This window comes from Lissotriton helveticus, chromosome 8, assembly GCF_964261635.1.
Source record: "Lissotriton helveticus chromosome 8, aLisHel1.1, whole genome shotgun sequence".
Classification (NCBI taxonomy): Eukaryota; Metazoa; Chordata; class Amphibia; order Caudata; family Salamandridae; genus Lissotriton; species Lissotriton helveticus.
In genome coordinates, this window is record NC_136069.1 from 56,979,003 (window position 1) to 56,992,622 (window position 13,620).

At 46.7% G+C, this 13,620-nt stretch overlaps 1 protein-coding gene across 8 annotated transcripts in view; it reads right to left on the reverse strand.

Moving 5' to 3' along the window:
- Positions 1-13,620, reverse strand: part of LOC144772352 (sodium/potassium-transporting ATPase subunit alpha-1-like) — a 3,188,308-nt gene that overhangs the window by 387,631 nt on the left and 2,787,057 nt on the right. For all 8 annotated transcript variants that reach the window (XM_078656610.1, XM_078656616.1, XM_078656614.1 and 5 more), the window contains one exon: positions 10,651-10,774. In XM_078656610.1, the coding sequence (XP_078512736.1) occupies positions 10,651-10,774 (124 nt within the window). The remainder of the gene's footprint in view (positions 1-10,650; positions 10,775-13,620) is intronic.

Consider the following 13,620-nt stretch of genomic DNA (forward strand, 5'->3'; position numbering starts at 1 on the left):
TAGCCTGCACAGAAATAGAAGGGATGGCAGCTGCCAGGGAAGGGGAATGGCATGGGCGGGGGGCTTTCAGTAACAGTACACAGTATATATATACTAAAACAATTACATTACATTCAATACAGTAGGCGTAGCAGTAGGCGTAACTCGTAGCAGTCGCGAAAGATAAGGACAAAATGGGTGTAACAAGAAGGCGTGTACAGGGCGTATACATAGACATGTGATGAAGACGTCACAGAAGTGTCATAAATGGGGTGGAAACATGGAGGGGGCTACCTGAGCAGCTGGGACCTTTAACCTAGTGGTGCGCGCAAACGGGCAATGACGTGTTACCAGGAAGAACTGGGGCTATGACTTCTGCACTAGAAGAGGAGACTAAAGTCTGCGGTGTCAGGACGACATGTACCTATATCATATCTGGTATCTGGTGTTTGGAGTACATGTTGATAGAATCCAAAAGTTATCAGGGCAAAAGCTACTTGACACTAAGACGGGTGCATGCATTATTCTACATGTATTGCGTGTGCTAGGAATATTCTATGAATATTAATACAGTATTTCTCTTACATGGAGACAGAAAGGCTAGACCATAGCTGGAACTATTGATGCGATTCAGTAGCTTAGGAATGCAGAGAAGGAGGGCTGGACTGATAACTAGAAGCATAACATACTCTTGGCAGACAGGCAGGCAGAGCCAGGCCGGGCCGGGCACTGTGTGGCAGGAAGTAAGTGAAGGGTCAGGGATGCAGGTGGGGGCTGCATCGCTCCTCGGAGAGGGTTCAGGAGACTGGAGCTTGAATCTGGTGTCCGGGCCTTTTTGAGGCCTAGGAACGGGGACAATTCAATGAATTAACGTGCACACTGTGAAACGTGGCAACATAGGCCTAATACTCGTTGCTTTCACGAGAACTGGAAACTGGCATACTAGAGTTGGACACAACTATGATTGCGTCTTTAATCGATCATAGGGGGATACATGCATATCGATCATGCACATATAACATAGGATGGGGAACACGTAGGCACATATAACATGGCAAAATTTACTTTTCCACACTGGCTTGCCATTTCAATGCTTGTTATCTTGTTTTATTTTTCTTGCTTGTAGCTGTGAGGCTCTGTTGCTGCTGGCTCCTCAGCTCACCTGCCTGCCTGCCTGCCTCACAATGAGCTCCAGGTCCTGTGCAGCTGCCTGGGTGTGGCCACTTCCTGTTTGGGAGGTAATAGGGTGATACAAGATTGGCTGATTTAACGGATTACGAATTTTTGAATTACCGAATCGGTAATGTATTCTGTAACTCCGAATCGGTATTTGTCTTTCGGTATTTTAATTTTTTACCGATTCGTTCACATTCGGTATTTATTACCGAATTTTAACGAATCGGTAATGTTTACTGATTTTTAATCTACATCGCGTTTACCGAATTCTTAATACCGATTCGGTAAAATTCGGTATTAAGGATTCGGTATTCTTGATTTACCTACATATGGCCCAAAATCGACAAGATCGAACTTTCCCTTGACATTAACCCACATCCTCCAGGCAACAACCTCACAACAATCGAAACCACCTCGTGCAGGTGACCCGCAATTACCTGGTCCGCCTTCGACCCCATCACGGAAACTGAGATTCGCAACTTAATTGCCACATCGAAACCCTCATCCCATAACTTGGACCCTCTACCATCCCAATTGGCCAAAGACCTGAAATTCGCCCTCGCTCCACTCTTGTGCGAAATCCTAAACAGCTCCCTAAAAACGGGTTCCATACCCGACTGCCTCAAGGTCGAACAAGTAACACCTCTCTTGAAAAAACCAGGCCTTGATTCAAACGACCTGAATAACTTCAGACCGGTCTCCAATCTTCCCTTCCTGGCCAAAATTCTGGAGAAATGCTTGCTCTGCCAACTGAACAAACATATTGACACTATCAACCTGCTAGCATCAATCAGGTTTTAGAAAAGGTTATAGCACCGAAACTGCAATCCTTAACATAGTCGATGACATCCGTCACTCCCTTGACTCAGACCATTGTTGTCTACTCATCCTCCTTGACCTGTCAGCAGCATTCGACACAGTTGATCACAGTCTTCTCATAAAGGCTCTCAAAGACAGAGTTGGTGCAGAAGAACAGGTTCTACAATGGTTCTCATCCTTCTTCCAGAATCGCTCCCAGAGAGTCAAAATCAAATCCTCCACTTCTGACCTTCTCCCCGTGAACAGAGGCGTCCCCCAAGGTTCCGTTCTCTCCCCTCAATTGTTCAACATTTACATGTTACCCCTCGCTTCCATTCTGAATAAAGCCAACATCCCCTTCCATCTATACGCAGATGACACCAAGATATACCTGGAATCCTCCTCCAAGGTAAAACAGAAATTCTCCTCATCTCCAACAAGGAAGAAAACCCGCAATTGACGGAGTGGCTGAAAGCCATTGATACTCTCAACGCGAATCTCACTCTGACAAACTCGGTAAAAGCACTGGGAATCCCCCTGGACTACAAATTATCTATGACGAACCATATCAAAAACTATGCTAAGAGCGCCTTCTTCAATCTGAAGCTTCCCAACAAAGTCAAACCCTACATTCTACTTGCGGATCTCAAACAAGCCACCCAATCTATAGTGTTATCCAGACTGAACTACGGGAACGCGAACCTCTCTGGTACGCCTCTCTCCCACCTAGTACACATAAAAACCACCAAAATGCAGCGCCAAGAATGGTCTCATTAGTAGAACAAATTTGACCACATTTCGCCCGCACTCAGAGATCTAACATGGCTCCCAGTGGAAATGCGGGACAGCTTCAGAACGGCCTGCTTAACACACAAAGCACAAGAGAAACCAGAATACCTAGCCTCGAAACTCAAGAAAGCCGGTCAATCTAGAAGTCTCAGAAGTTCAAACTCCCTCCTTCTCATCCCCCTGAAAACACGCAAACAGAAAACGGCAAATCGCTCCTTTGCAGGGAATGCTCCAAACATCTGGAACGCCATCCCTGTGGACATCAGAACTATTCCCTCCTTTCTAAAGTTTAAAAGCTGCCTAAAAGACTTTTACCTCAACCTTGCCTTCCCGAAACCAATTACGTAACTTTCAAGCTCTAACTTGGTAGCCTTCAGACCACATGCAACCGACCTCTCCCCCTCTTTCCTCCCCTTCACATGGGTCGGCACCGCTACGCTAAGCTCTCAGGATATTACTTTGCCGAGTCAGCAAAATCTCTCCCTGATCATCTCTACCTCAACGAGGACCGCCAATCCCCGGATCCCTATTCCTCAGCGTCACACTTCAGCCCTCATCGCCTCTGGTCTATCTGAGCTCTTATTTTTGTGCGTATTTTATCTGTAGACTTGCTGAACGCTTATCTGTGTGTGTATTGTACTCGTTATCTAACTTATACATATCCTGTTGTGAAGCGCTCCTATACCCTTGGGTCTGGCCAGCGCTATAGAAAACTCCTAAAATAAAAATAAATAAAAAATAAAATAAATGTCCTGGTGAATACAGACCTTAGGACACCCAGATTCTATACACTCCCCAAAATTCACAAAAACAGAATACCACCACCAGGGAGACCGATAGTTTCGGGGATAGGATCAGCATTGGAACCCTTCTCTCAGTTCTGCGACTGGTTCTTGAAACCAATTGTACAAAGATCACAGTCCTACCTGAGAGATACTAAAGACGTACTGTGTCACCTGAGAAACACGGAAACAAACATCAACACAGACATGTTCATAACTATGGACGTCGAAACGCTCTATACGAGCAACCCTCAAAGACGCATCCTGGAGGTAGTGGAACGTATCCTACAAGAACAGGACTGGGCATAAATTACACCCATCCACTTCATTATGGAGTGCGATGAAATAGCGCTTACAGAGAACTTCTTTGAGTTTGAGGACACTTTATACTATCAGGTGAGGGGTACATCCATGGGCAGCACTTTTGCGCTGAGCCTGGCATGCCTTTATGTTCATTAATTTGAGGAAGATTACATCTTCAACACCTCCAACCCCTTCATGCCTCAGATGAAGACCTGGAAATGATACATAGATGACATTCTCGTGGTCTGGGAGGGGAGTGAGGAGGATGCAATACGATTTGTGGAAGGGATCAACAACAAAGACCCCCACCTCTGTTTTACACATACCATTGATAAAAACCACGCGGTTTTTCTGGATCTCGACATCACCCTATCAAGAGAAGGGCTCTCCACCAAAGTCCATGTTAAACCAACAGACAGCCTCCTCCTGTTCAAGAGCTACCATCTGAGGTCTCTTTGAGAAAACCTACCTGTGGGACAATTCCTTAAAATTCGAAGGAATTGTTCTGAGCTCGCCACCTTCCAAGTACAGGCGGAACAACTGGAGAATAAGCTTCTTGAGAGACATTACCCCAAGAAAATGGCCAGAAGAGCGAAAAAGAGGGCAAGGAACAACGACAGGGATGCGCTCCTTGAAACAGCACCAAAAGAACAGATTGACCGCACTGTGTGTGACAACATACACACCAGTGTCTAACAAAATCCAAAACATCGTCTGGAAAAAATGGTCAATCCTCAATAGCGGAAGTCGGAAGTGGGAGCCCCCCCTTTTCGCATACAAGCGTAGCTGGAACCTTAGGGACAACTTGGTTCACTCTAAAGTTAATCAAGAACCTACTGAAAGTCAAATGACACTGTGGAGCCAACCTAAACCAGTGGGTCAATACTCATGTGGGAATTGTGTGTGCTGCCCACTTACCACTACCACGAAGGAAGTCGATATTAGCACGGGCAACCCATGGAAATTAAAAAACTTCAGCAACTGCAACATGGAGTGCGTGGTGTATCTACTGACATCCCGTGCAACTTACAATATGTCGGCATGACCACCAGGAAAGTGAAGGTGCGTGTGAGTGAACACCGCAGCACAATACGGTGCAGGAAGACAAACACAAGGCTCACAACACATTATACTGACAAATGTCACAATGACAAGGACCTTAAATGGGTTGTACTGGAGGTTATGAACAGACAGAGGACCGGCACTGCCAGACCGTTACACCTCCGAGGGTGTGCAGACTTTGCAGCTGGGAGAAGGGCCTGAACGACGAGATCCCTTGGCTGCAAACGGCTACCTGAACAGCATAACATCATACCAAGGAGTGCTAAGTTGCCCATAAACCCCCTATACTTGACCAATTTTGGAAGGAAGACACGTACTTATACAAACCCCCCCAAAACCAAGCTGGGCCCCTAAGAATACCATGAATTGATGGAAAATTTTGAACTGTCCACACTAAACTCCTAATCGCGTGATACCACAATGTACAACATGGTATTATAATCCGTCAAACCTAGCTAATTACTTGGGTGCTCAAACATATATGATACGTTGTCATAACATCACTAATACCTAGAGGTTTTGCTCCATCTGAAAAAATTTAAATTAATTTGTTGAATCCGAGCGCTTCCTCGCTCAGTTTTACAGTGTGATAGGCCAAGTCTGCCAGTTTTCACACAGTGCGCCTGCGCTAACATCCTGTCAGGCTACCGATCCCCGCACACATCAGCGCGCATGCGCAAAGCTACCACACTTCTCGCGAGCGAGCTGATGTCCCATATATGTCCGAGCGATTGCGAGCACAATAACTGTACTGAATATACTTTGGCCCGCACCAGCAAATAAGGTCAGTGTGTTTCCCATACTTCTGAACTCTTTTAAAAGACTGAGAAGTTTCGGCAGAGCATAAAACAGACGGCGCATGTGCGGAAGAGAGCCTTTACCCCTCTTTTGCACATAGACCAATGAAAACGCAGCCACCAGGATACACCCTCCCCCTGGCGGCCAGGCACCTTCTAGAAGGACACAGGAAACACACCTGTGCTCTCCAATTACCACTCATTACCTCTTTTGCACACAGATCAATGAAAACGCAGCCTTCAGGATACGCCCTCCCCCAGGCGGCCAGGCACCTTCTAGGAGGACAAAAGAAACACACTTGTGCTCTCCAATTACCGCTCATTACCTGAACCAATTAACCAATTGTGCTCAGTATATATACCCCCAGCCTTCCCATCAGTTTCCATCGACGGGGAGACCGAGAGATCGCCTAAGGGAAAGCTGCTGAAAGCACTGAAGATAGACAGTAAGAGTATGCATGATGCTGTATGTGCCATATATGTGTATGGGTGCCTCACTCTGCTGGGAGGCCACAATATTTGTATTCTACTTTGTGAGTCCTTTTTAACAAACCAACAGATTTTAAATCAGGATGTTGGAATCTTTACCACACATGATTGTGTTTTTACTTCTTGTTTTCAGAAAGTCTCAGTAGGTCCTTCCACCTCTGCCCTCCCATGGAGCAAGTAGGCTAGATTATAGGGTAAGGTAAAATAAACAGACTTTTCTTTGGTTTGCAAGCATACACGTGTACATGTCACATGTCTCATATAGACCGAACCACGTGCAGAATAGGTATGGTGCTGTATGGATGGTACAGTGTACTTGTTGCATTCATAGTCACACTTTGGTGTGTATGCTTCTTTTCTGTTTTGCTTCCTTTTTCAACAGAGTCACTCATTAGGTTACTACACAAAGAGGGGTACTTGTAATTCACAACCCCTTCACACATTAGTAGCAGGTCCATTTTTCTGACACTAGGTGCCGGGAAGTGGACCTCTAGGTAATAACCTCCCCTTTGGTCCTGAAGAATGCTGCGTACCCTTCAGGGACACTTTAGCAGAAACATATCGACCCTTTATAACACAGTGAAGGGAGATTAATGTCCCTTATCACCGACCACTTCTTTTAACCTCTGATCCCTGAATAAACGTAGGATATGGACAAGGGTAATGGTTTTTAATACACTTTTTCACTCCCCCCACGGCCATCACTTAGATTTAGAAGTGCATCCCTGTCTCCAGGTGTATGCCAGCCCTCTATCAAACCAAGTTTTTAGAGGGGGCGAGGACAGCCGAAGATGAAGCATGACACCGGGCGGTGTGTGAGGCCAGTCCGTAACTTTTTTTGAGGTGCCTCCATTGGTAACGCATCTCCCCCTAACTCTGTAGATACCTTTAGGAACACAATCTAGGGGCAGTCTTCTTTTGTGGATTCAAGACTCCTGCTGCTCCTGATCTCTTCACCCTGCTTGTCTGCAGCAATGTCCATACCTGTGCTCCATACAGAAACCTTCCTATACACCTGAAGAGATCTCCCTTGAAGTGAAGCAGTCACACTAAGCTGACCGGTCTGCTGATCCATGGCTCCCACAGACTCCGAAAGGCTCAGCAACACAGGTGGTGGTTATTCACATTCCTCGAGGCCTGCCCTGTCCTCTCAGTACGTTTGAGGCCAGTATCCCTTGTCGGAGCCACAGGAAGCTAACCCCTGTGCACCACATCGACTTGCTGTTGCAAAGGTTTGTTGGTTTCCTTCCTCCAAGATCTTCAGGCTCCAAGTAGCCCCCACTTCAAGCATCTCCTGTGACCGAGATCTTCATCCATCCTAACCACATCACTTGCATCGTGGGCTTGCATCTTTGGTGAGTTGCTTGAAATCCTCTCGCGACTCCAGTGCCTCCATCCTTTGGGGCCTCTTGAGGGTCCTCTTTGAATTCAGCGGGCTCTCCTGATTGCTTGGGGCCTACCCTGACTCCCCTGGTTTTGGTGAGTCCCCTCGACCTAGCTGGTCCCGATACTGCACCTTCTTCACTTTCCTCGTTGATTGAAGTTGCAAAGGCTTCTTGGTGCTCCCAACGGACACCAACCTCTTAACTCTCGACATCCAACGTGGGACAGCTTGTGCACAGCTTCTGGTCTTCCACAACATTGCCTGGTCTGCACAGCTGCAGTTTCATGGTCAGCTCTCCTGCAACACTCGACATCGGTGGGCATTCGTCTTCTGTGCCTCCTGGTCACTCCTGAGTGGCACAGACTCTGTCCCCTCTGCTTGTGGGTACTTTTAACTTGAATCCACCGGACACTTTCACCTTCTCCAGCAGCAGCATCTTCCTGAAGTCCTCCATTGAGTTCGACGGCGGTTTCCGACTCCACTTAACACCTATGCACCCGGCTTCCCTGGTGTAGGTATCCTAGTTCCTAGGGTATCCATGGGTAGGTGGCTCTCCAACCTTCTGTCTTTCATGGGATTTCTTCAGGGTCCACGTGGGGGGGGTCCTTCTTCTTTAAAATTGCAACTGCGACTTACCCATTGAATTGTATTGAGCCAGCGGTCATGTTCGCACTCTGCCCACAGCCTCCGTGGGGTTCCTGGTTAGTTACCTCGGGTGGTTCCTTGGGTCCCCGGCACTTCTACGTTTTCTGGGTATAGTCTTGACTTAAGTCGTGGTTTGCATACCACTAGTTTAGTATATTGGGCCCGATTCACAGAACTAACATAAGACAAAATCCTAAACTTACTACCATTTTGGTAGTCACAGAAGGCACTTAATCATTTTGGTATTCACAGAAGGCACTTACTCATTTCGGTATTCACAGAAGTTAGGACTCCTAACTTTAGGACTCCTAAATGCCTTCTGTGAATACCGAAAGTCTTAGAATTAGGATTTTTCTCATTTTAGGAGTAGTAAAGTTAGGACTCCTAACTTTAGGACTCCTAAATGCCTTCTGTGAATACCGAAAGTCTTAAAATTAGGATTTTTCTCAGTTTAGGAGTAGTAAAGTTAGGGCTCCTAACCCAACCTGCCCGACTGACAGCTGAAGAGTGTGAAGGAGAAAGTTACACTTCAGGACTATAGATGACAGTCTCTCCTCCAAAAGACACACTCTTGCGACCTCTGAGGCCACTGTTGCGCCCAGATAGTGTATCCTTTGAGCTTGGCTAGTGAACCAACATGGCAAAGTTGATGTTGAGACCTAGCCCCTGAAGCAAGTCTAGGCATATCTGATACTGGTATCTTGTGTGGTGAGGGGAAGAGCTCTATAGCAGCCAGTTGCACAGATAATAAGAAAGTAACAGCCCTTACCATCGCAAGCTCCTGCTACCAGGGCTTGTGGGTCCGACTTTAGTCAGAAAGGTAGCACCTCGTATTGGTAATGCTTGGCTCCTACCATGAAGCCTAGAAATTTTTGATATCTTGGGTTGATTGGCACATGAAAATACGCACTCGGCAGGTCTATCAGGCACATCTACTCTCCCTGGTGGAGGTGTGGATGTATTTGATGGAGAGCCAACCTAAACAATTTCTCCCTGCAGATGGAAGTAGGTCTAATATCGGTGTGAATTCCGCTTTGGAACCTTTCTTTCGCACCAGAAAATATTAAGAGTACACTCCCTTTCCTCTTTGTGAAAGGGGAACTCCCTCTATAGCGGACTTTTGTAGTAGAGTGGAAGCTTCTGAATTCAGGGGTGTTACAGGTACGGGCAGGCAGTAGCCAATGGGCTACTTACCTCCAGGTTGACTACACCCTTTGTATGTTCCCTCCCTTTGGGGAGGGAGCATCCCCTAATCCTATTGGCTTAAATCCTTCCATCTAAAATGGAGGATTTTCTAAGGAGAGGGTCACTTCAGCTCACCACACCTTAGGGGTGGTCCTGGCTGAGAGGGGACACACCTCTCCTGATTACTAATGTTTCTACCGACCTTGCCACCAAAGGTGGGGTTTGGTTAGGGGGGCGGGTATCTCCACTAGCTGGAGAGGCCCTGTCCTGCATAACAAAGCGAAGGAAGCCTTTGCGGCTCACCGCCCTTAAATGCTGTTCTTGCATAGGTAGGTGTGAAGCACCTCCACCCAGAGAAGGTTTTGTTTCTAACCCACGAGAGCATAGGGATCCCTCAGGGGGTCAGAAACATGTTCAGAGGTGGCAGGCTGATGCAGACTAGTCTGCTGTACACTAGAGAGTTGGTTATTTTTCAGGGGAGATGCTCTCTGGGTGCATTTGGTAATACATCTAACACTGGCATCAGTGTGGGTTTATTATGCTGAGAGGTTTGATACCAAACTTCTTAGAATTCAGCAAAGCCATCACTGAGCTGTGGAGTTCATAATAACAGCCTCCCAGCCCATGTACTCAATATAGCTTCACTGCATTTACAATGTCTGAGAATGGACTCAGACACGGTAGGGGCATGTTGCTCATGCAACTATGCCCACACCTGTGATATAGTGCACCCTGACTCAGGCCTGTAAGGCCTGCTAGAGGGGTGGCTTACCTATATCATAGGCAGTGGTTTGTAGGCAATGCACACAGGGATGTGTGCCATATCGACTCTTCAATTTTAGTTGCACCAAAACAGTCTGCAATGGCAGTATATGTGTTTGGTGAGGGGTTTCTGAGGGTGGCACAATACATGCTGCAGCCCTTGGAGACTCTCTCTGGTCACAAGGCCCTTGGTACCACTGGTACCTTTTACAATGGGCTTATATGTGTGCCAAAGGTGCACCATTTTTTTTAAACAAAGGTACAGTTTTGGGAAAGAACACAGGCACTGGTAACCTGATTAGCAGGGACCAATACACACCAAGTCAAAGTGCAACAGAATCAGGCACACAATGGGGGGTAACCATGCAAAAAAGGGGACATTTCCTACAATTATGAAATCTATCCTTGCCTTGGTTTCAGGCAAACTGAGAAATCAAAGCAGTCAAGAGGGTGTGGTGCAAGCTACTTTTGTACTGTATCTATGTAGGGAGGCACTCACCAATCTGTCCGTAGGCGATGCTGATCAACCGCTCATTCACCAGTTTATCTGTCTTGGGGTTCCTGGGAAGTCTCTTCATGATATCACTCTCAGCCTGTTCGTAGGCCAAGGAAATTGCAGGAATCTGAGATAGACAGTAAAGAAATCACAGTGAGAAACATCCTCCTAGTGATGGCATCTGAATGTTTCACATTTGAGGTAATGTGGATGCCATTACCCAACCCTGTACAATCATGTATTAAGCAGGGTCAAACCACGTGCCCCAGACAACTGTGAGTTCTGCTACCCTCATGTAATGCAGGTAGAGTTCCGAGTCTTGTACAATAGTGCAACCCTTTACCCCTGTACAAGCCATTGATTCAAGAAAGCACTAATCCACACAACCCTTATGGTGATTTTAGTGGTCTTTAAAATTGGTATTATTTCTACACACACTATCACTAACACATTAGTGTATATATAACAGACCACAATACACAAGAATACTTTGCAATAATCAGGTAAATAGCACAAATATGCACTGGTCTCCAGAGGGAGACCAAACCATATATTAAGAAAGTGGAATGAGAACTGCAAAGAAGAATGGTCTATTTAAGAAACCAAATGGCTACTGTGGAATAGTATGGAAGGTTTCTGATATAGTACTGCACAATGGCTATAGAAAAGGGCTGGAGGGATGTCAAAAAGAAAAGCTGACTACACACGTTCACGATTTAGTGACATTTTTAGGTAATTCATTATAAAGAAATTAGGTAAATAACACAATATATATAATGAGTATTCAAGTTCACAATTATGACTGTACAAAAACTGAACAATTAGAAATTGGTGTTCGGTGTCCCAGTGAAAGCACTATTGAACCTATGCTACAAAAAGTGACATATAAAAGTGACAAATGAGTAAGGTTTCAAATTAAGTAAGGCAACGATATAAATTATATTCCGTTGACTAACAACAATTTTAACAATTAGAAAATGTTGCTGTTTGATCCGCCTCTTTAAACTGTCAACGGCGTTTTGACCCAGTAAGGGTATTCCTTCCAGCCCTTTTCTATAGCCATTGTGCAGTACTATATCAGAAACCTTCCACACTATTCCACAGGAGCCATTTGTTTTCTTAAATAGCTTATATACCCAGGCTCCCAGTGAGTAGGGTTCCCTTGTTTCCCTTTCCAGGCAAAGGAGAATGGTGCATGGACCAGAAAACTCAGAGGAGCCGGGGAACCACCCAAGGTAAGTACCCAAGGAGGCTGCGTGTAGAGTGGGAACACAGCTGCGTGCCCAGTGGAAGTCAAAGGAGAAGTCACGGTTGCCGTTTTATAGAAGAAGGACCGTTCCCAAAGGGCTCCTAAGAAACCTTTGGAAGACATGAGGTTGGCGAGCCAGCCCACCCATGGTTGCCCTAACCAGGTTACCTGCACCTGCACCAGGGAATCCGGGTGCATAGGGGTGAAGTGTTGTTAGAACCTCCTGTAGAAAGCAATGGCAGACTTTGGAGAATATGAATCTGGAGAAGACTGAGAAGGAGTCCGGTGGAATCCAAGGGTGGATTCTGGAAGTGAAGAACCTGCAAGCAGAGGAGACAGAGTCTATGCCACTCTAAGGAGACCAGGAAGCTCGGAAGCACAATGCCCATTGATGTCAAGAGGCTCTGAAGAGTCGACAGTCACCTTGTTGCTGCAACTGTGGGGACCAGGCAATGCTGAGGAGGCCAGGACCTGTGCAAAAGCTGTCCAACTTCAGATGTAAGTGTCTAGGGGGTTGGTGTCCAGCTGGAGCATCAACCAGCCTTGGTAGCCGTAACTGGGGTGGAGGATGAAAAGGATCACACGTTGGGACGAGCAAGGTTAAAGGAACTCACCAAATGCAGGAGAGTCTGAGCAAGCAGGAGAGCCCACTGAAGCAAGAGAAGACCCTCAGAGGACCCAAAGGCCCAAGAGGACCTCAGGCAGCTCAACCAAAGAAGGAGGCTCGACGTGCAGAGTTTGCAGTGAGGATGCTGATCTTTGGAAGATGAGGTGGAAGAGGCTGGAGCTTCTTATAGCCAGAAGATCTCTTGAGTGCAGAGCAAACAAGCCTTGGAAACGGAAAGTCGAGGCAGTGGTCAGGGGTTCAGTTCCAGCAACCCTGACGAGGGATAGTGTCCTCCAAATTGCAGGGAAGACAGGTCAGGCCTCTAGGGAGCCACAAGACCACTACCTGTGTTGCTGGGCCTTGGGAAGTCCATAGGAAAAAAGGAGCAGCAGGCCAGTCAGCTTGGTTGCGGTGCCTACAGATGCAGGGGAGTGACTCTTTCACTCCAAGGGAGATTTCTTCAGATGTTCGTGATGCTCACAGGTCTTCTGGAGAACCTGAAAGAAGCACAGACACAGACAATGAAGAAGACTTGCAGAACAGCAAGACTAGAAGCAGCACAAGTCTTACTTGGTGCAATCTCAGTTCCAGTTGGAGTCCAAGTGCCCAGATGAATAAAGAGCAATGTAGTTTCAGGGTTGAGTCTTCTCACACGATGAAACTGAGGACCCACCCACAGGGGAGCCCTTAAGTAACCTATGGAAAGGGTTGGAACGACTCAGGGGTCCCTACCAGAGAAGGGTCTGGTTAGAGGGGAGGATACTCTAATGTCTTCTTGTCCAGTTTCACGTCATAGCAGGAACTAACAGTTCCTGACCTAGCTCGAACTGGAGTTTGCAATGAGGGCACCACATGTTCCTTTCAAAGCAGTCTGGTGGCACTGGCAAGTGCCACCATCCCAGCCCAATACACAAAATCCTGTCTGGGACATGGTCACACCTCCCTGTGACACTAAACCTATTGTTCTACCTTCCCCTGCTCAAGCTTGACTCAGCAGCAGGAGGGCAGAATCGTGACTGTGGTCAGCAGCAGCCCTAGCTTGCTGTCATACCCTGAAACGCTCTTACCGGAAGTACAAGGGGTCCCCTAGGGGTACCCCTTTACATGATATCATACT